This window comes from Rana temporaria, chromosome 3 (genome assembly GCF_905171775.1).
Source record: "Rana temporaria chromosome 3, aRanTem1.1, whole genome shotgun sequence".
NCBI lineage: Eukaryota > Metazoa > Chordata > Amphibia > Anura > Ranidae > Rana > Rana temporaria.
In genome coordinates this window covers 367574176-367597269 of record NC_053491.1, presented here as the reverse complement: position 1 = coordinate 367597269, position 23094 = coordinate 367574176, and the positions used below count along the sequence as shown (strand labels likewise).

The window sequence follows — 23094 nt, the reverse complement described above, 5'->3', positions numbered from 1 at the left end:
TATATATATTTATATGAAAAAGAAAAAAAAAAGTTCCTAACATTTTTAAAACTTTTTTTTTCTCCCCAAAACATAATTTTCTTTCTTTTCGCCTGTTCTCCAACTATCTCAAGTGCAAATATTCATTAAAGGCTTCTTAAAGTCTGGTGACAATTAGGATGTGGGATTTCATCCCGCGTTAAGCATGGTAAGAACCATGGCACGCTCACACGCACACAAAATACATAAAATATTTCTTTTTATCACTCTATTTTTTTTTTTTTAAGTCTCTTGCCATCACCTGAGAACTGCAACTACAGTTTAAAATATTTTTTTTTTATTTTTTATTTTTTTTTACCAGCTGCTGGTCAATTGTCAGTTCTTTTAAGAGATTGTCTAAGAAGTAACACTGTCCTAAAAACTTAAGACAGACCAGAAAGAAATGTAAAAAGAAAAAATGTATGGACTAATTGAGCACATCATTACAAATTTGGCACTTGCTAATAGAAATGCAACAGATGAGGAAATATGTCCATAGTACAGTTGGAAAGATTCGGGTATCCACACACAACGACAGTCCCTTGGATCCACCCACAACGCCAAGGAAAATGAAGGAAGGAAGGGGGAAGAGGAGCCAGCCAGGAGCATCTATTTTTTTTTTCAGGTGCGTTACCAAAAAAAAAACAAAAAAAAAAAACGTATTCCTCTTTAAACTTTAGCACAAAACGACAAAACACATTCACAAGCCACTTGTTGGCACTGTGTACCTGAGTGAGATTTTCTAGAACATTGTAGAACAAACAGCCAAGTTTTTGTTGTTTTTTTTGTCTTTTATATATGAAAAAAAAAAAAAAAAAGTTGAAGGGTAAGACGTCAGTGCTGAGCAGCTAGATTACTGGCATTAGTTTACCCATAGCTTATCCCGTTCTTTTGGTGGAAAATCTGTGGTATTTTGTGTTTTTCATTTTACTTTTCCAACCCCGTGCATTTTGGGTCAAGAGTTTTATTCTGTCAGTTAAAAGTCCCAGCATTTTTTTTTTTAAGAACAGTTAAAAGTAACAGTCAGTGTATCCAAAAAGCTCATGCTTCACCACTGATGAAGGCGAGTCGGGGTTGCGCCTTATTAAGTCCTCAAAGTTCCAGCCGTACCCCATCCTGCATCAGTTGGCGTGTGCCGCACTGTGATTTTCACTGTCACTGACAAAATCTGCGTCCGGATCGTCGTCCTCGTACTCATCATATATTTCACCGTTCATGTCATCATTTTGCATCTCCTCCTTGATGTGAGGCTCCTCTCCTTTGATGCCAAAAGTGCTTTGGATGACCTGCATGCCGGGCTCTGGACTGCTCGAGACGCTCGAGTGCTCTGACGGCAAGTGAGGTGATTGCATGCCTGCCATTGCGATGGCTCCTGGGTACACCACACCCGTTGTAGTGATGGGGATTTGTGCTTGTTGCCTGGAACAATGAAAAACATGTTAAAATTTGGCCAGGCATACCGTACATTTTTATTTTTTAGGTTTTAAAAACAAATCTATTCCATATCACCAGTGCTTTTTTTGGGTCTAGATCCTTTTAGAGATAACATTGTATCTGCTCCCCAGCCCCCCTTCACCAACATGACCTTACATTTTTATTTATTTTTTAATAAAACTTCTCAGTTATCACTTCATACCTTATTTTATACCCACTAACATCATTACTGGGGTCTTTGTGCTTCTCTATGCAATGCAGGCAGATCATGGCTGGTGAGAGGCCATAGCTTCCCAAAAACACCTCCGTACTCCTTTCAAGGCATCTCAGCCCCGACTCAAGCAGTGGGCTGGCTCTTTGGTGAAGTTATGCAAACATCAAAATCTTTTGATAGGTGGATTTGCATGTAGACCACCCTAGACAGCACCCATATGATGCTGAGACTCCATGATTAAAATAACTAAAATCCCCAAAATGAAAGAGGTGGTGGGCCAGGGACAGCAAAGTCATAGATGTTTGAATCTCGCCCAATTCAATAGGAATTACCAAGATTCGAACCATGTATGGGCAGGCTGATTATACCAAAGTTGGTCGAACTATTGGGTACTCCAATTTTTCATGCAACTATTGCCAGCGGCTATAACCGATAGCAATAATCACTGTTTTTTCTCACGGCCAGGACTCCTCCCCCGTTGGGGGAACATAATAGTTCTACAGGAGAGAACCTGTGGATGCAGGAAAGAAAATCGCATAGTCTGTGGCCGGCTTAAGTGTGGCAAAGAAAGAAATAGATGATGCTGGATGTCAGAAAATGAGGCCGACTCAATCTGACTTGCTGTAGCTTCTAATTCGCATTTTACCAAGCTCACAGTATGCAGTAAAATGACGAAAGTAAACAATTTCAGTACAGGAAAGGAGTGCAAAACTGAAGGCTGGTGTTCAGATTTAATACTGCAACACCCTGATGAACACACACTTCCTTCCCCTGAAATGTGTTGGCTTTTACATGTTATTAGATGGACCTTGAGTTGGGATAGAGATACAGAAAGAATCGAAAATTCTGTACAGAGGCAAGCAGGTCCACTTACCCTACATTGAAATACTGTCTCATTTCTTGCCGCCGGTTGCGCATGATCGCCTTGTACTCGCCGATCCGCAGCTTTTTGCCATCAACTAAGCAGGTGCGTTTTGGCCGTGGCTTGTATTTGTAGTCCGGGTATTTCTCCAGATGCTGCTTGCTAAGTCGAGCTTGCTCTTCATAGTAAGGCTGCTTCTCCAGATTCGTCATGGCTTTCCAGCGAGACCCTGAGCAAATAAAATAGAAAACTATGAAGGAGCAGACTATGGAAAACACAAGCAGATTGAAGGTGTATTTCTGGGCAAACCTTTTCTATTTTTTTAGTGCTGTAAGGATTAGATCTTCCGTTGGGTTCACTGCCATCGGGGCTCCACCAACTTCCTATCGTAGTGACAACAGTTTCACCAGACAGGAGTGGGGAAAATCTGCAGAAGGGGTGCAGGCCGAAACAAAATTCTGAAAGGGGTTCCAGGATTCCCCTACTCTAAAGGAACGCATTTTTATTTCTCTGTGTTGCTGATTTCTCCACTCATGTCACTGTGACTGTGATTTAGGCAAGTTTCTCCAATAGAGCGATAGCAGGAAAAATCCAAAAGAGTGTTTTATTTACTAGTGAAAAGTTACTGGGAAAACTCCTAAAACATCCTCAACATGAAGGACGCAGACTGTGACCATCGAGAGAGGTTTCTGTTAGTGTGGAATCGTAGCATTTAACCACAGTAATTGGCTGAAAGTTTCCAACCCAGCTAACCGACACTATGTAGAGTCTCTAGTTTATATTTTACCGCCTTCTCCATCGCCTACACAATGTGGTGATTGTACAACAAAACGGCACTGTGTACAAAGTAAATAGAATTGTAGACTTTATGTTTACCTTCTAAATTTTACAAACCTAATTTAATAGTCTAATGCCTTGTACACATGATCGGAATTTCCGATGAAAAAAGACGGAATTTTTTCATCTTATATTTTCGACCATGTGTGGGCCCCATCTGAGTTTTTTCTGTCGGAGTTTAGAAATAGAATTGTCTGTGTGGAACTCCGACGGAGAAAAAAAATCGGAAATTCCGATCGTGTGTACAGGGCATGAGAAATTAGAACAGTTCATGTTCTGTAATCTTGTTTTTGACTGGTGTGATCTTATATCTAAATATAATATGCATCCTATTTTAGTTATTTTTATTTGACAAACATTGGTATTAGTATCCTGCAAACTCCAGACATGTGCACTGTATTATCGGTTGGAGTTTCTCAGCACAGCCTATAGAGAAGTTATGTCGCCTTGGATATACGGCCTCTGGATGGATCTATTATCAGTGTAGAATGCAGTTTTGTGTCCCCCACCCCCCCCCCCCGGTAACAAAAATCAAAACAATAAAGCAGTATTAAACCCAAAACCACATCTAAGAATTGGTAAGCTGCAATATAATAAATGTTTGATTTTGGATTTAATACCACTTTAATTATGCTAAAGTTCTAATAAAATGTTTGGGGTGACTGGAGAAGGATTGGCACCAATATTAAAATGATTGTAAAGTCGCTTGTTATTTTTAGGCAAAAAAATAAATAAAAAATGTTACACTAATTTGCTCTGTGTAGTGGTTTTGCATAGAGCAGCCCCAATCCTCCTCTACTATTGTCCCTCTTCAGGTCTCCTGACCCCTCCCCCTGATGAGTCCCCCTACAGCAAACAGCTTGCTATGGGGGCACCGAGCCACAGCTCTGTGTGTCCATTAAGAAACACTGACAACAGCAGGAGCCAATGGCGCACGGCTGCCATCTCAGCCAACGAGGAAAGTCTCAGGCTGGATAGAGGTGGTGCTCAGGTAAGTATTAGGGGAAGAGCTGCACACAGAAGGTTTTTGATCTTAATGCATAAAGATCAATAATCTTCTGCCTTTACAATGGTTTTAAGCTTAATTTGTGGTCTCTGTCCCCATTAAAAAGATCTCTTCCCATGCAGCAGGTGATTTTCCCACCAGTGATTAGATGAGCCAATATGTTATGTCAGCAGAATGGCAATAAACATTTGTACAGTTACTGGATGACCAGATCTATTCACTGCATCTAAGAAAATTATCAGCAATGTGGAGACTAATCTCATCTAACCTTAGAGCTCAACTAACAATTTAAAACATAAAAAACAACCACATGTATATATCAGAAGCTTTAAAAAATGGTCTGCATTGTCCCAGAACAAGGAATCAAACACATAGAATACATTTTTTGGGGGGAAAAGTATGTGACGGTGTTGCATGGCTGTCTAATACAGAGAAGGCACTGCTGTGACACAGATACTGAGCATCTACAACAGTGACTGCGCGTGCTGCAAACCATTTCACTACAAACCCAGACAGATCTCGTCTGCCGGGCCAGAACTGTCAGATAATGAGAGCTGACAATGTGTAAGTCAGACTTCAAACATACACCCTGTCAAACCTGAGCAACGTTTCCTCTTGTGTGCCTGACATGATAAAAGACACAAAGGGAATCTTCCAACTAATCACACAGAGAGAAAAAAACACAAATCTGGCGAAGTAGAATGTTGCATGTATGGGGATAAAAAAATGTAGAATACTATGAAGGACAAAGTGTAAGCTCCTCTGGTACAGAGACTCACGTTGACCGACAGTTTTCTCTGCACAGCACTGCAGAATAGGTCAGAGCTATATAATTATATAATAATAGTTTGTGACTGTGGTGGGGTCATTAGAGTGCAAGTTCCTTTGGTACAGAGACTCATGTGACTGGCTCAGTGTTCTCCGTACAGCACTGCAGAATATAGCAGGGCTATATAAATGTATATTAATAATAGAGTGCGACGGTGGTGAGACATTAGAGCGTAAGCTCCTCTGATGCACAGACTGATGTGAATGGTTGAGTGTTCTACGTAGCACTGCAGCATATGTCAGAGCTACATAAATGTATATTAATATAATATTTCCCTCCCTGTGCACTTGCTGCGTCTTTCCTGTTTCTTTCGCTCTCTGTTTGGAAGCAGAGCAGATCAAAGTCGAGTTTCCGGGGCAGAGAAGTCTGTCATATTTTTTTAACGTGATCTGCAATGAATTTGCACGTCGTCTGTGAACTACTGTATGAATAATGGAAGAAAGATGTGTGCGCACGCTCCTGATCCCGGGCCAAACAGTCAGAGGCGATTCCTTCTGTTAACAATTTCAGGGGAACGGCTGATTAAGACCAGACCTTGCCGTCATATAAAACACTCGAAACCCTTTAAAATGTCAGCGTCGCTCTCGGGAGACATAGAAATGTCAGCTAAGCTCAAGTGTCTGTCTTAAAGAGAATGTATTTATAAGGTATCAATGGAGACAAAGGACACCCTCACCTCCACCAGGGTGACATATGGGCAAGATGCCATCTTCTACACAGTTGGCATGCTCTGCAGTGATGCAATGTAACATATTCATGACACGATGGAGCAGATTTATGATACAATGAAGCAGATTCATGATCCGATAGAGCAGTTGGGTGGTTAATACAATGTAGCAGTTACTTAAATCAAGAGTCTCTCTTACATTCTTCTTTTATAGCTAATAAAAAGGTATAACAAAAAAAATCTGACATAATAAAATGTGATGCAGTTTTTAAAAGTAAAAATTCAGCTCGGCCCTAACTTTTTTTTTCCTTCTCTTTTCTTTCTATCTGAGGCTGCTTTGGATAGAATTCCTCCCACTTCCTGTGCTGGAAACAATGGTTTCACCAAACAGGAAGTGACGGAAATGTTAATCGGGGACACAGAAAAAATAAAAATCTGACAAAGGTTCTAACTTTCTCTTTCTCTACTGATAAATCAGAATTTGTCTGTCCTTGTTGCTTTTAGGAGTACTTTCCTCACTCCTTGTCTGCTGAACCTGTTGCCACCAAGTCAGTGAGGGGAAATTGCTACAAATGAGCCCTGGATAGCAGGAAAATGCCAACAGGGTTTATAATCCTTTTTCACGCTATCCCAGACTAAAAGAAAAAAGGTACAACCTGGAATTTACTATCTCCCCACCAGCTACACCCCTGTAGGAGCCAACATTTAATTTCAATGGCTCTGAATCTGTGAAAATGCAGTCAGGGTGTACACAGGTTCCAAGTCTTACCCTATCTGACATCACTGGGCACTTCATAGGAGGTGAACATTCCTGGAAAGTACTATCACCTCAATGGTTTCTTGTACAGTCTCTTGCAGTTGCAGCTTATGCATTAAAATGGGCTATGTGCCAATAGGTCAAAAAATATTAATGATTGGATTAACCCAATTCTTACAAAAGTTTACCATATATAAGTGAAATAAAAAAATGTTGATGTGTGTGCCTAGCTTTATACACCATATTATCTTTGTAATATATCAGACTGATGACACATTGTAACAATGTCACACACAGTATTTGCTATCCTTAATGTGACCATACCTAGTATTTTGCTAATGTTTGAATTGTGCATGTCGGGGAAAGCCTGGAGAATCTTCCTCCGCTCGTCCTTCGCCCACACCATGAAGGCATTCATTGGACGTTTGATATGTGGCTCACTGCTCCCGCGGCCCCGGGCCTCTCGATATATCCGGGACTCAGACACACCAGCACTTCCTGCAAAAGGACAATGAGAGGAGAGTTAGGCAGCGTTCCTGGCAAAAAGGCTCTTAATATCAGGAATCTGTGGCTTCTCCACAGCAATACATTATACATATACTGTATACATACAATAATAAATTCTGTATTACTAAGGATTGGAATAGAAGGACTGGTATTGTTTGATGTTTATTTAACCGCAAAGTGTTCAGGACACATTCTCTTGTGTCCAGCTCCTCTCCCCCTGCATAGTGACAGTTTGCAACTGCTCTGTATTACACAGCAGGGGTGGCTGTCAAAATGCAACCACTCCTATGTAAAAGTATATTTGCAGATAGTCTGAAAGTGCCATTGATAAAATACAATGTAACAATGTAAAATGTATTACTTAGTAAGATCAACAAAAGGTCACCTACATATAACAAAAAAAAAAACATGAGTTAGGAAAGAAAAAAAAAAAGATTTCTCATTTACCTGCTTATTAACCCTAATCTAACCACTTTCTACCCTTTTGTTTTTTTTTTATCTCGGTTCTTCTTTTTACTAATTATATTTAAAGCGGGGGTTCACCCTGTTAAAAAAAAAAAAATGTTTTTTTTTATTAGACCATTACATTCGGCATCGTAGCGCGAGCTGCGGTATGCCGGTCTTACATTTTTTATCCCCGTACTCACTGTGCTATCGATGATTGAAGAATCCGGGGAATGGGCGTTCCTATGGTGAGAGAAGGTGATTGACGGCCGGCCCTGGCACGTCACGCTTCTCCGGAAATAGCCGAAATAGGCTTGGCTATTCACGGCGCCTGCGCATAGCCTGTGCGCAGGCGCCGTGAATAGCCGAGACCTACTCCGGCTGTCTTCGGGGAGCGTGACGTGCCAGAGCCGGCCGTCAATCATCCTCCCTCTCCATAGGCACGCCCATTCCCCGCGGGAGTCGGATTCTTCAATCATCGATAGCACAGTGAGTACGGGGATTAAAAATTTAAGACCGGCATACCGTAGCTCGCGCTACGATGCCGAATGTAATGGTCTAATGATGTGAAGGAGGGTGAACCACCGCTTTAATTATCCTATTTATTCATTTGGTTGTTTTTTAGTGCTGCATAAAAATAAAAATGTGAAAAATGTAGAAAATGCAATTTTCGTAAATTTGCTAATTACTTTTTAATGCTTTGTTGGAGAATTTTTTTTTAAATTTGTATTTTAAAGGGGACTTTTAAAGGCTCCCCCCCTAAAAAAAACATTTTTGAAAATAATATTACTAAAAGAAAGCCTAGTTTTCCCCCCAAAAACATTGTACATATTTTATCTTGAGCCTAGGCTCACAGTATTGTGAGGCGTGTTTTGCATGTAGGTAGCCCGTTCAGTCCCTGACCTTTTCTGGAAACGCTCCACACTGACGACAGTTTGGCGTGTGCATAAACACAATGCTTTTGCAGATGGTCGGGAACGTGCACAAAACTGCAACTCACACATACACAAAGCAAGGTCCATAAAGACATGGACGAGTGAGTTTAAGGTGGAGAAACTTGACTGGCCTGATCTAAACCTGATAGAACACCTTTGGGATGAATTAGAGAGGAGACTGCGAGCCAGGCCCATAGACACACTCCTAAACCTTGTGGACAGCCTTCCCAGAAGAGTTGAAGCTGTTATAGCTGCAAAGGGTGGGCCAACTCAATATTGAACCCTATGGACTGGGATGCCATTAGCACATGTGCGTGTAAAGGTAGGTCTCCCAATACTTTTAATAATATGGTGTATGTCAACCTAGAGTAAAGTCTAAATTTAAACTAAAAAAATAATAATAAATAATAGCACAAGGGACATTACTTACATTTAAACCAAAGTGTCCCTTGTGCTGGTGCCGACTAACATAGGTAAAGTCGCCCAAAGCCCACAGCCTTAATCTTCTAGCACTGTAACATATTTTTTCATTTGTGGTGCTAAGTCATTTATACTGCAAAATCATCAGAGGAGGGAGAAATCCAGTGTGCAGTGTGAATGATTGACACCATTAATGGCACGGTAAAGCCAGTACTTACCGTCAGAGTCTCCGCTCAAATTAAAATCCATCATGCTGTGACTGAACTTTCCATCATCGTTTTGCTTGACTGCCATCTGCTGGGACAGACAATCTAGGGACTGCTTATCCTGTGGGGCGAGAATAAAATAAATACTGTAAGTATTGTAAATCAGAGAACAATACAAGAACAATAGAAAGAAACAAAACAAAGAAACTGATCAGTAATCTCAGCACACAGAAAAGCTTAAGTGCCCTGTATCATGGTAGGATTTCCTGCATCCAGCACAGTGTTTGACCAGGAAACCTGGCAACCAGAACAATTCGCTGTCAGCATATGAGTCATCCCTTATATTCGATGGAAGTTTATTATGCAAATTCCAGCATTCCTACATCCCATTTGTACTACAAATCATAAACTTTCTATATGCACAGCGCCATCCAGTGGTGATGAACATATACATTTCTAAGGAACAAAGGGGTAAGAAGTGTATTCTTTTATGTATGACTCACAACTAACTTCAGTGAGGTGCACAGAAGGAGGTGGAGACAAAGACATGGATTTTTAAATTTTCCACACCTCAGGTTCTCTTATGTCCATGTGGACCCCAAATCAGTGTGAACGTATATATGTATTTACATACGGTATACAAATGATACTGTGATGAGTTTCCTCAAGAGGTTGCTTGTGTGTCAACAACATGATTTGAAGGGTTAAATTCCATGACTATAGTCTGTATTTACAGAGGTGGAATTGTATTAATTACTAAGATTTAGAAAGTGAAGACTGACATGTCCTCCATATTCCGTTAAACAGGCACTGAGATCCCTCACTATGGCGGAGACCGATGAATCACATTGGTACAATCTGTCTTTCTGTCTCTTGCAGAAACTTTGAGGACATCCAGGTAGAAGGAAGGACACCCATCACTGAGTCATATGTCATCCAAGAAATTAATTGTGTCACGCTGTCTTAGACACCGATCCGAAAGCCAATAAAGTCTGTTTAATGTCTTGTAATTGGCAGGCAGATTCGGCATAAAGATCACTAATTAGTTATGGGTGGCTCAGGACGCCCACTATGAAATCACAAGCAAATATTTCTGATATTGTGGCAGCAGCTCAGCGGAGTCACCAGCTGTTACAGATCAGAAGGAGGAAATGTATGATGTGATGTGTCGCTACAGGGATGGTTGGAGGTCTCACATAACACATTGTAAGAAAACTGCACCAGTCAGCCCAGACATGAGAAAATAATATTAGGAACAGGAAATCATCCAAAATACTCATATCAAGGATGGCAACAAGACCAGGAGGAACCAAAAATAAATACAAGTCACAAAACTAGAGACAAATACCACAAACTGTGGTGAGATTTTCTCACAGTAGTTTGTGTCTCTGCCCCTCCCACACTGGTGAGATTTCCTTGCAGTAGTTTGTGTCTCTGCCCCTCCCACACTGGTGAGATTTCCTGTAGTCGTTTGTGTCTCTGCCCCTCCCACACTGGTGAGATTTCCTGTAGTCGTTTGTGTCTCTGCCCCTCCCACACTGGTGAGATTTCCTGTAGTAGTTTGTGTCTCTGCCCCTCCCACACTGGTGAGATTTCCTGCAGTAGTTTATGTCTCTGCCCCTCCCACACTGGTGAGATTTCCTGTAGTAGTTTGTGTCTCTGCCCCTCCCACACTGGTGAGATTTCCTTGCAGTAGTTTGTGTCTCTGCCCCTCCCACACTGGTGAGATTTCCTGTAGTAGTTTGTGTCTCTGCCCCTCCCACACTGGTGAGATTTCCTGTAGTAGTTTATGTCTCTGCCCCTCCCACACTGGTGAGATTTCCTGTAGTAGTTTGTGTCTCTGCCCCTCCCACACTGGTGAGATTTCCTGTAGTAGTTTATGTCTCTCCCCCTCCCACACTGGTGAGATTTCCTTGCAGTAGTTTGTGTCTCTGCCCCTCCCACACTGGTGAGATTTCCTGTAGTAGTTTGTGTCTCTGCCCCTCCCACACTGGTGAGATTTCCTGTAGTAGTTTATGTCTCTGCCCCTCCCACACTGGTGAGATTTCCTGTAGTAGTTTGTGTCTCTGTCCCTCCCACACTGGTGAGATTTCCTGTAGTAGTTTATGTCTCTCCCCCTCCCACACTGGTGAGATTTCCTTGCAGTCGTTTGTGTCTCTGCCCCTCCCACACTGGTGAGATTTCCTGTAGAAGTGTGTGTCTCTGCCCCTCCCACACTGGTGAGATTTCCTGTAGAAGTGTGTGTCTCTGCCCCTCCCACAATGGTGAGATTTCCTGTAGTAGTTTGTGTCTCTGCCCCTCCCACAATGGTGAGATTTCCTGTAGTAGTTTGTGTCTCTGCCCCTCCCACACTGGTGAGATTTCCTGTAGTAGTTTATGTCTCTCCCCCTCCCACACTGGTGAGATTTCTCTGCAGTAGTTTGTGTCTCTGCCCCTCCCACACTGGTGAGATTTCTCTGCAGTCGTTTGTGTCTCTGCCCCTCCCACAATGGTGAGATTTCCTGTAGTAGTTTGTGTCTCTGCCCCTCCCACACTGGTGAGATTTCCTGTAGTCGTTTGTGTTTCTGCCCCTCCCACACGGGTGAGATTTCCTGTAGTAGTTTGTGTCTCTGCCCCTCCCACACTGGTGAGATTTCCTGTAGTAGTTTGTGTCTCTGCCCCTCCCACACTGGTGAGATTTCCTGTAGTAGCTTGTGTCTCTGCACCTGAGAATAGAAGACTTCTATTTGGCTACAGGATATATTTGGAGGTTGTGATTTCTGCATTCAGGATGCCCAAACTTTTGCACATTTTATGTTTCTATTTACAATTCTGTTAATATTCAGTATATAAATAGTAATTAGATATGAAATGATGACATGCGTTGTCAGTTCCTTCAGAAATACATGCACTAATTATCACTTCAATTCAGACTCCATTGAGGGCGCTCAAATGTCTTTATCCTGTTGCCAAGCAGGTAACATTGATCTGACTAGAAGAACACACCTTGACGGAAGCACTCCGCCATTCTGTGCGCATAACTTTGCTGAACGGCCGCTCTGAGGCGTTTAGAACTCTCTTCAAAGAGCAGCAGATATGGCCGCCAAGACTTGTACCTTCGATGCTCCTCTCCTCCAAGACAAAAGTCATCGGAGGAGTGAAATGAAACATATTGTGCACTCTCGCTCACCGCTTCCCTCTTCCCCGATGGCGCTTTTATAACTTTCTATTATTCCAGTAAAAGCTGTGCAGACGACAGACCACCAGAGAGGATGAAAAGACCTTTTGAGGTTTTAATGATTAATTAGTTATCTTTTATTACTGCAGAATGAAGAAACTACGGAGTGTGTTAACCCCCCTTCCCCCAGTATCTGGAATCTTCCACAGATAAAGGACTATAATCCTCCCACTGTATCCAGATACATCGTTAAATTACTGACGAGTGAGGCCTCTGTGTGGGCTTCTGTAGGGCGCTTAGGATAATGGTGAACCCCCCGTTTTTGCTATTTTTAAAGGTGGTGACAACTGTAAATGTGGTGGAAACCCTGGATATGGATGGAATTTCTGCAAAAAATGGTTGGCCAGTGCAGTCAAGCCCAGGTACCCAGTGCTGTGTGTGCCAGTCCTACAATACCATGCAGTAAGATTATACGTTCAGGGAAAAAACTCTTGCATGACCACTAAATTATATAAATTATTTTATAAGTGTCTACATAATGCGCGATTTATTTTTAATCATAAAATTACTGACACTTTTTGCTAAAAGATCCTATACTGTCAGACTAACAGGCAGTTTAACATTTTCCCCATCTGACCACCAGGGGTGCTCCATTATCACATTACAGGGATAGAGATCTGCTATATAACCCATAAAGACAACCTATTTATTTTTTTCCTTTTACAAACAATGTACTATATTATAACTTAGTAAATATTAACATTTACAGTCCCTGACAGTGTAATAATAATCATGACAATGTGACTGGCTCAGTGTTCTTTGTACAGCACTGTGGAATATTTCAAAGCTATATAAATGAAATTTTTTATTATTTTTTTTCCCTCTGTCTCACTTACATGTTAACCCTTATATGACTGTCCTTTTGTGACCATTTTCAAACTTTTCCTGCTCATTTGCAGGATCATGCACATGACCATTTTCACCTCGGCGGTTTTCTGTGTTTGTCGCTAGTTGTGGGCAACTCGTGGGTAAGATAGTGTGGTCTTTAAAATATTGGAACCATTTTTTACCATTATATGTTGTACCTGATTTAAGCAATTGGAATGTGTATCATATTTTACTGGTTAATGCTTGTATATATACCTTTCAGTTGCATATTTTGACTGGATATCGCTCCCTCCCCTGAAGAAGCGGAAGTCCGCGAAACATGTAGGGTCTATGCGATTTCCTTTTCCAGTTGCATCCATATTTACAACTGACTGATGCTGTGTTATCCACTGAATCAAATCAACAAACTGGTTGTCCGCTTTTCTTTTAAACTATTGTATTGTATGTTTTGTATTCATAAATAAAGCATTTTTGTAATTTTCGAACAAGAATTGTGCTTTCTCATCACTATCAATTTGCTAAAGTACGCACCGCAAATTATCCCCTTCCCTTTCCCATTGGAAAAAACTTTATCCGAATAATAGAGATGCACTGACATTTTGTGAAATGGTGTTTTCGGCACTTTGCCGATGCAGAAAGAGGTGCAGATAACGGCACGAAAACGCTCGCAATTTTACGACGATTTTACTGTGCTTATGGTGTGTTTTCCATAGGTCATGCGACTCAAAAAAAGGCATCAAAAACGTAACTTGCTTGCTGCGTTTTCAAAGCATTTCAAAGGGAGGATCGTTTTTGATGCGTTTTTTTTTTTACTCACCAAAAATGAACAGAAGTGCAACAGACCAGTGTGAAGACAGACAAAGAATTTAAAGGGATGCCAAATTCTTGAGCTTTTCTTGCGCTAAAGGTGCCAGTAATGGCCGACAATAAATTGATATTCATTTAAATTCATGATATTAATTAAAAAGTCGAATATAATACACTTAATAAAAATATATATTTAAAAAATAAACTGTAATTTTTCGGTTTCGGCCACGTGCATCCTAAATAATCAGTTTCCATTCAGTGCACCTCTAAGGCCTAGTACACACGAGAGGATTTATCCGCGGATACGGTCCACCGGACCGTATCCGCGGATAAATCCTCGAGAGGATTTCCACGGATTTGGATCCGATGGAGTGTACTCACCATCGGATCGGAATCCGCGCCGAAATCCCCTCGCGATGACGTGTCGCGCTATTGCCGCGATGATGACGCGGCGACGTGCGCGACGCTGTCATAAAAGGAATTCCATGCATGCGTCGAATCATTACGACGCATGCGGGGGATCCCTTCGGACGGATCGATCCGGTGAGTCTGTACAGACCACCGGATCGATCCGCGGGAGCCAATTCAAGCGGATAGATTTGTAGACATGTCTACAAATTTTTATCTGCTGGAATTGGGAAATTTCCGCGGATAAATATCCGCAGGAATGTACACACCATAGAATCTATCCGCTGAAACCGATCCGCTGAGATTTTTCAGCGGATGGATTCTATCGTGTGTACGGGGCCTTATAATAATTTGAGGGTAAGCTCCTCTGGTGCAGAGAATGATGTGACTGGCTCAGTGTTTTCTGTACAACACTGTGGAATATGTCAGAGCTATATAAATGAATAATAATAATAGTGTGTGACTGTAGTGAGGACATTAGAGTGTAAGCTCCTCTGGTGCAGAGGAGACTGGCTCTGTTCTCTGTACAGCACTACGGAATATGTCAGCGCTATATAAATGTATAATAATGCAATGACTGTGGCGAGGATAAGCTTCTCTGGTACAGAGACTCATGTGACTGGATCGATGTGTTCTCTGTACAGCACTGCAGAATATGTCAGAGCTATTGAAATGTATAATAATTAAAGTATGTGTGGTATGTATCTTTCTCAATAAAGAAATAAATAAAACATTGTTAGTTATTGCTTTATTCTTCTAATCCAATATAACAATAGTATAATACAATATGTACAGATTCCTTTAGAACACTATAAAAAGTTACAAACCTATGATTCAAGGTAATCATTGAATCTTTATTATTCCATTTACTGTACATACAGTATATATAATTCTACTAAATGTGTTTATTATTTCAGTTGCTGCTGAGATATTACAAGTCTGAATTAGGTGACAGGAGGACCCCTCAGAACTCTGGTGTGTTTCAGCAGCCCTGACCTGAAAGAGTCAATACAATTTTGAAGTGTAGCTAAAGTCCTGGCAGGAAATAAAATGAATGTGGTGACTGAGCCTCTGCTACAAGTTATTACTGGGCTGCCGCTTATATCTTTACATTGCTGTCATTAGAAAAATAAAATTAAATCATTCTCGAGGCCTGCACGCTCGCACATAATCAGTCTCTGGCGTGCGTGGGCTCTCATTAGTTGGAACTTATGGCATGATGAAAAACGAGGCACAGCGACAGGGCTGCGACGTACTTTACTGACCATCTGTGAAAATAGGTCCACTGCCCATCGGAGGCGCACAGCTGTAAACGTACGGGAGCGGGAGGCCAATGAAATAAGCCAGCCTCCAACTCAGAGAAACATCTCGAACTATACGTGGCGGTGTTCTTCGTATGAGGGAAGGGAGACTAGTGGGAATCGGGGTCCATCTTGTACACACCTCCGCAGATGGAGTCCTCTGGCAGCCGCCCAAACAGTTAAAATTAGATGGAAACAGAGCGTTGGGCTTCAGACTGTCAGGAGAATCGGGGAAAAAAAATTCTAAGCTGTTCCACTTATCTTCAGGCCAAATAATCGAGACATATCAATGCTGACAAATATTTATGCAGCCTGAGAAAAGGAGAATGAGAAAATAGAGATTGTTCTGTAATTTTCCCACCTAGAGACCAAGGGCCAGATCCACAAAAGGGATACGACGGCATATCTACTGATACGCCGTCGTATCCCTGTTTCTATCTTTGGAACTGATCCACAGAATCAGTTTCCAAGAGATAGACAGAAGATCCGACATGTGTAAGGGACTTACACTGTCGGATCTTAGGATGCAGTACCTCGGCCGCCGCTGGGGGCATTTCTCGTCGAAATGCCGCTTCGGGTATGCAAATTAGCACTTACGGAGATCCACAAAGCTTTTACGCTACGTTTTTTCTCTGTAAGTATTAGTTTGCAAACGCAAAATTAGGGCTGCTTTTACAAGGCCTAAACTGTTTAGGCCTTGTAAAAGTAGACCCTTCTATCCGGCGTCTCCGTCTTTTTTTTTCACATTTTTTTTTTCCCGCCGCAACTCGTATTTTTTTTTTACGCCCGTCGCGATTCTCAAAACCCGGCGCAACGTAAAACCGCGCAAAGTACGTCGGGAAAATGACGTTGTGAGCATGCGCAGTACGTCCGGCACGGGAGTGCGCCGAATTTAAATGGGACTCGCCCCATTTGAATAGGAACGCCTTGCGCCGGCCGGATTTAAGTTACACAGCCGAAAATTTCTAGGTAAGTGCTTTGTGGATCGGGCACTTAGGTAGAAATTTTGCGGCATTTTGCGGCAGTGTAACTTAAATGGGAATATTTAAGTTACGGCGGCTCGCTGTGGATCTGGCCCCAAATCTGCAATAAAAATAAAAAACTTTTCTACTCCACAAAATCCCTTTGTTGGAGTCCATTAAGGGACACAGGATGTCGTCTACTGTCAAGTTTTACTGCCACCTACAGAAGCATAACCTAACAGTAGATGACTTCCAGTGTCCCTCAATGGGCAAGAAAGTAATAAAATCTTTATTTACAGAATATTCGATTGGGTAAAGGAACCCTCTGCGGGATGTGGGCTGAATCTTTGTTTGGAGTTTCAGATGAACAATCTTTTCTATTACATAAAGTTTGTCTTTCTCTGCAGAAAATCTGAATATCGCAATACTATGCAGGGTGGTGTCAGATGAGGATGATGAGATTTGCTCTCATCTTAGATTAGCAAACAACAAACCCAAAAAAGAAATTGGTTTAAGGAAAAACCGCCCACAATCCCAGTTGTACAGATTTTGTTTGTCACTGTGAATCTTCTGCGATTAGAAAGTGATCTCGTTATTCACGATTCACATAGCTTCGCTTAAGCCTGCCAGACATGGCTCTAATGTCACCCGATTCTTGCTGAATTTGAGCTGTGGGTGGCCCTGTCAGCATAACACAGCACTAAAAAAAAAACACTGTCAGAATACAATAGCCGGCAGGAGATACCTCCATCCATGCTGTTCAGTGTGAATGGAGGGATCTACTGGATTGCTCTAGTTCAGTAGAAACCAGCTGAGATTCGAACTGTGTATGGGCAGCCGGAATGTACCAAGTTGATCGATCAACTTGGGTACAACCAGCCTGCAGGGTTTTACCTGCAATAATTGCTAGTGGCTGTTATAGCAGCTAGCGATAATTACTGTCTTCTACCAGCAGGGATGACTTCCCCTGCTGTGAGAAGACAATGGCTCGGCAGGAGGGATTCCCACATCAACATGGTCTGTGTTGGTGGGGGAATCAAATTTCTTTCCTGCAACCCGTGGTCGAAGTTAAGCTGGGACTCACTTTCTTGACAATGAATTTGATGTCTATCAGACATCAAAGAAGTACAAAGCTGTAAGAAGACAAACTCTCTAGAATGACAAATAGCATCTCTCCACTAACCTTGACTCATAATCCCACTTATCTCCGCAAGGCTGCATCCCCAAACTACTTTCAGCTGTGGCCAAAATATTTTGGCTGCAGGATTATGGAGGTTTCAGTATCTGAGAAAAAATAAATTCCTGCAGAGCAAAACTCCCTTAACATCACCATTTACTTACATGCCCCCAACCCAGTTCTTCACCCAAATTGCAACTAACCGGGATAAGTTGAGTGAGCGTAATCTAGGTAACAATGGTCAGTGACAAGTAAGCAGGTACACACACTGGTAACTAAGAACACGGGCAACTGGCACAAGACAGAAGCAGGAGCGAAAGCTGATCTGGTAGATTAAACTACCTGTACCATGACAGAGCCTCTCCACATTATTATAATGTACTCTCGTTCAGGGCGCAGCCTGTCAGCCCAATTATGGCCCCCTGTCTGGATGACTGCGCTGTAACGGCAGTTAAACAGCACGCTCCTGGGGTCGCCCGCAATTTCTGAAACTTCCGTACCATGAAAAAAGCTTTTAATGGGCCCCTACGCCCAACCACGAGACCCTCTCTGCAACTACATAGGAGTCGGGTGAGGAGCGGCTGTCTAAAACGATTTGGTCGGTTGTCACTTGATAATTCCCAGTTAGCACGCGGGGAAGGGAGGAGGGGGGGTAAGGTTGCCTCTGCTCTAGAAGATTAAAAAAATAAAATAAAAAAATAATAAAAAGCGGCTACAGATGCTCTGTGAATGCAACCAACTGCTGCCCCCGTGGATGAATTCAAGGCGCTTAACAAATAACGGCAATTTAGCTACGCTGCCGAAGAACAGCTCCAGTCACTTTACATTAGCATCTGGCTGAGCATTAAAAACCTTTTCTACACGGGGAGCAGCAAAAGAGGAATTTCTGCTCCGAGCGCCCTTTCAAGAATGCTTAAATATTTGAATATAAATTCCTTTGTGCCTGTGATCACGTCTTCTGCTATAATACACTGTTTATACGGCCCGCTGCCCGCACATGAGAGCACCTACAAGGCTTACATCGTCAACCTGTGAAGTACAGGAAGTCGATAAGCAGTTCTAAGTGAGCACTGTGCTGTCTGCAGTGCCAACGTCACTCCTGCTCTAGACAGGGACTTTAACCTGTTTCCAACTGCCCCACGTACATATACTGCGGGGCGGCGGCTCCTACAGGTGAAATCTTTACTTCTGGGTTTGCGGGTGATTGGACACAGCGGGATCCAATCAGCGGGTCTGGTGGACCCAATGTCCGCCGGGACCCGCTGATCATTCCCGACAGAAGAACATCGGCAGAAACAAGGCAAATCGCCCTTATGTGACAAGGGAAAACAGACTTAGCAGGAACACGGATCTCCGTCTTTCCACAGTACAAGCACCCCCCCCCCCACAGTTAGAAAGCAGGGGATCGCCCTTGATGTTAACCACTTCCCTGCCAGTGTCATTAGTACAGTGACCGTGCATACTTATTAGCACTGATCACAGTATTGGTGTCACTGGTCGCCAAAAAGTGTCAAAAGTGTCCGATTTGTCCGCCGCAATATCGCAGTCCCGCTATAAGTCGCTGATCGGTGCCATTACTAGTAAAACAAATTAAAATTCCATAAAAATATCCCATGTTTTGTAGAAGTTATCACTTTTGCACAAACCGATCAATATACGCTTATTGGGATTTTTTTTTACCAAAAATATTGAGCAGAACACATATTGGCCTGAAGAAATTTTATGTTTTTTTTATTATTGGGTGTGTTTCATAGCAGAACGTAGAAAAAAATATATTTTTTCAAAATTGTCGTCCTTTTATAGGGGTAGATTCAGTAAGATATGCGCATTTTTTACGTAGGCGCAGGGCACCGTTTTTGCCCTGCGCCCCCTCAAATTTTCTGCACTACCCTCGATTCACGGAGCAGTAGCTCCGTAAATTGCGAGGGCGCTCCGGCAAAATGCCCGGCGTAAGCGCGCGCAATTTAAATGATCCCGTAGGGGGCGGGAATCATTTAAATTAGGCGCGTTCCAGCGCAGAGCATAGTGCGCATGCTTCGTCGGGAAACTTTCCCGACGTGCATTGCGGTAAATGACGTCGCAACGACGTCATTTGCTTCAAAGTGAACGTGAATGCCGTCCAGCGCCATTCACTTACGCAAACAACGTAAATTTCAAATTTCGCGACGCGGGAACGACGGGTATACTTTAGCATTGGCTGCCCCTGCTATAGAAGGGGCAGCCTTACGCAAAAAAAACACCGTACACAAACGACGTAAACTGCGTACGCAGGGCTAGCGTAACGTTGTGAATCGGCGTTAGTATGCAATTTGCATACTATACGCTGACCACTACGGGAACGCCCCCTAGCGGCCATCGCAAGAATGCAGCCTAAGATATGCGGGCATAAGAGCCTTATGCCACGCATATCTTAGGCTGCAGTTGGCGTAACGAGCTTTCTGAATACAGAACACTCGTTACGCCAGGGCAAGTAAGCAATTGCGCTGCGTAACTATGGTTATAGCACAAAAAATACAAACTGCAAAGGTGAATTATTTGTGGGGAAAAAAAAGGAATCCGTTTTATTTGGATACAGCATTGCACGACCGCGCAATTATCAGTTAAAGTAACCCAGTGACGGATCGCAAAAAAATGGCCAGTGAGGAGAGAGCTGGGGGGGGGGGGTTCTGACACACAAAACCAGCTTGGGAGCAAGCCCGCATGAGTGCCCCCATAGCGACTTGCTATGGGGGCACTCGGCAAGAGGGAGGGACCACAAGCACTGGTTGGACACCTGAGGAGAGGAGGAACAAGGCTGTTCCGTGCAAAACCATTACACAGAGCAAGTATAACAGTCTTATTTTAAAATAAAACAAAAACTGGGCCTTCACAATCACTAACCCTAAAACATCAAGTCCAGAATATGACCTCTCATTAAATATATATATATATTCATGTTCAGTAATGTGTCAGTGTGTTTAACACTTCCAGGTATTTATAACCTCTCACAGAGATCACAGCTCTTCCCTGTCAATGCTTTCATCTGCTTTTCTCTCCAGAAGGATAGTATCAGATTTTTCCAGGCATCATCCAGGGTCACCATCTACTTTCTGGATTTAGATGCCGGCTCAGAAAGCTACCAAGTCCACTTCAATGTTACAGCATATTTCTCAACTTAAAGATGACACATAATTTACAGCTTGCTGGAAAAGGTCTCCAAGTGATGATACTTAAGTTTACTATGCCATTCGAGTCCGATGTCCAAGTCCCAAGCGAAAGTAAGCTCATGACTGTAAATGTTAAGCTGCCTGTTCCAACCTGGAAAAACACTGTTGCTATATCTAGCGGATAACGGATGACCAATCAGAGTACTTGGTGCCTGAGATAAGCGTGCAGCCACCTGGAATGACAACATATGTATCCATACAGTGGCCACAAACAACCACATGAAGGACCGTATCATGCAGCTTTTCTTTACTTGGAGCCCCTATACTACAATGTTAGGGTAAAGCCATGTTAATAATCTTGCTGAGATTGAGAAATATTTACATATAATGTCTGGGGGATTACACAGACACAGGATTCAGTGGGGCCCATAAACTGGGGAATGTGAACACATACAGACAGATGATGTCTGAAACAGAAGAAATTCTGGCCACAGCCCTTACCTGAGCTTCAAAAAAATTAACTGGATCCCATTATTCCCCACAAAAAGCCAAGGCCCTGCACCTCTTCTCTCATATAACGCTTATTCTTTACATTTTACCACATATCCTCCACCCCCCTCTTCCTCATCCTACCGACTCGCTCCGCCAATCCACCCATACCCAATCAGTGTACCACTGTACATATATTAATCTAGCTTTGCACCTCTTCTGCAATCCTGTATCCCAAAACGTCTCTAAAAAAAAATAATCACCGCATGCAGACTTATGTCTCTTTATACTATATGGCCTTGTTCCTAAGAGAATACTATGTATGCCCATTCGGTTCTTGGTTCCATTTTGTATTGCTGTAAGAATCTCTGGAAAAAAACTTTAAAAAAAAAGAGGAACTGCCCATATCAAGTGAGCATTTACAGAATGCTTAGAAACTTGTTCAGAATCTTGAGAAAAAACTTTTTATAAATCATTTAAATTAGGAGGTGAAAAGCTTTGCACGATAAAAGCCAAATCAGTTTAACAATAGACATGCAAATTGAACATCCATCCCTCACATCAAAGTGTCTTAAACTCTGATGGAATTTTCGCTGCATCTATCCTGATGTCAGTCCGTCCGTCGAGCTCCACGTCTAATTAATATATAGCTGTCATTAGCTGAGAGGAGTCGGCTTGTAATAAGTTTGGGTATTTAGTGGGATAACACAGCTTGTCAGGGTGGCTATAGAATGGTGGCACGGCCCCCTCGCCGCCTGACATATCGCTGAGGTTTAAGCCCCACCAGAGATCAGCCAAGTACCGGCTAAGCTTCTATTCCTAGAGAGGACGGCATTATATCACAAATCCCCCTCTGATCTCACTAACATGCCGGCTTTTCTCTGAAGCAACCCAGATATTTCAAAGAACTCAAAGCGTCCAAAAAGAACCATAATTTGTAACGGCAACCAGGAACTTGGGGAATTAAGTGGCATATTTGGCAGCAGATTTGCACAATGTGATTATTTAAGTTGAGTGAGGGTTGGAGGAGGCTCCGATATTCGCTCACCTTCTCTGTCCGGCAGTTGTTGAGTGCCGCCACCTTTCCATCCAGGGCTTGCTGCTCCCGTCTTAGATGCTCCTTCATCTGCCGTGCTTCCTGGATGGCCTTAGTCACTGCATCATGATCATTTAAGTACCCCGTCGACGTAATGGAGGATAAGATATCTGATGGAGAAAGAAAGGGGTTAGAGAGAGTTTTTTCCCCCCCCATAAGTGTCATAACTTCTCTTCAGCTAGAACATATATTATACAGGAGTGACAACACCCCTCTCCAGACATGTTATTTTATTCAGGAGTGACAAGTTATATCTGGAAAGTGGCGATATCACTCCAGTATAATATAACAGGTATCTGGAGCATGGTGATGTAAATTCTGCATAATATATCCAGAGAGGTGTGAAGTTATAAACCGCAGGAACTACATCACCGTTCTCCAGATATGTTATATGGGAGTGACATCATCGCACTCCAGATATACGTTTTACAGTATATAATATAGGAGTGACATTGTCCACTCTTCAGATACGTTATATGTTGGATGTGTGCAAAATAGTATGAATCAATAAGTCTGTGTGGAAGGAC

At 42.5% G+C, this 23094-nt stretch overlaps 1 protein-coding gene across 4 annotated transcripts in view; it reads right to left on the bottom strand.

Moving 5' to 3' along the window:
• Positions 1–250: 250 nt before the first annotated feature.
• Positions 251–23094, bottom strand: part of SOX5 (SRY-box transcription factor 5) — a 282377-nt gene continuing 259533 nt past the window's right edge. For all 4 annotated transcript variants that reach the window (XM_040345422.1, XM_040345423.1, XM_040345425.1 and 1 more), the window contains 5 exons: positions 22520–22677; positions 9149–9257; positions 6949–7122; positions 2541–2757; positions 251–1437 (listed from right to left, as the gene is read on the bottom strand). In XM_040345422.1, coding sequence (XP_040201356.1) covers positions 1140–1437; positions 2541–2757; positions 6949–7122; positions 9149–9257; positions 22520–22677 — 956 coding nt within the window. In that variant the 3' untranslated portion in view covers positions 251–1139. The remainder of the gene's footprint in view (positions 1438–2540; positions 2758–6948; positions 7123–9148; positions 9258–22519; positions 22678–23094) is intronic.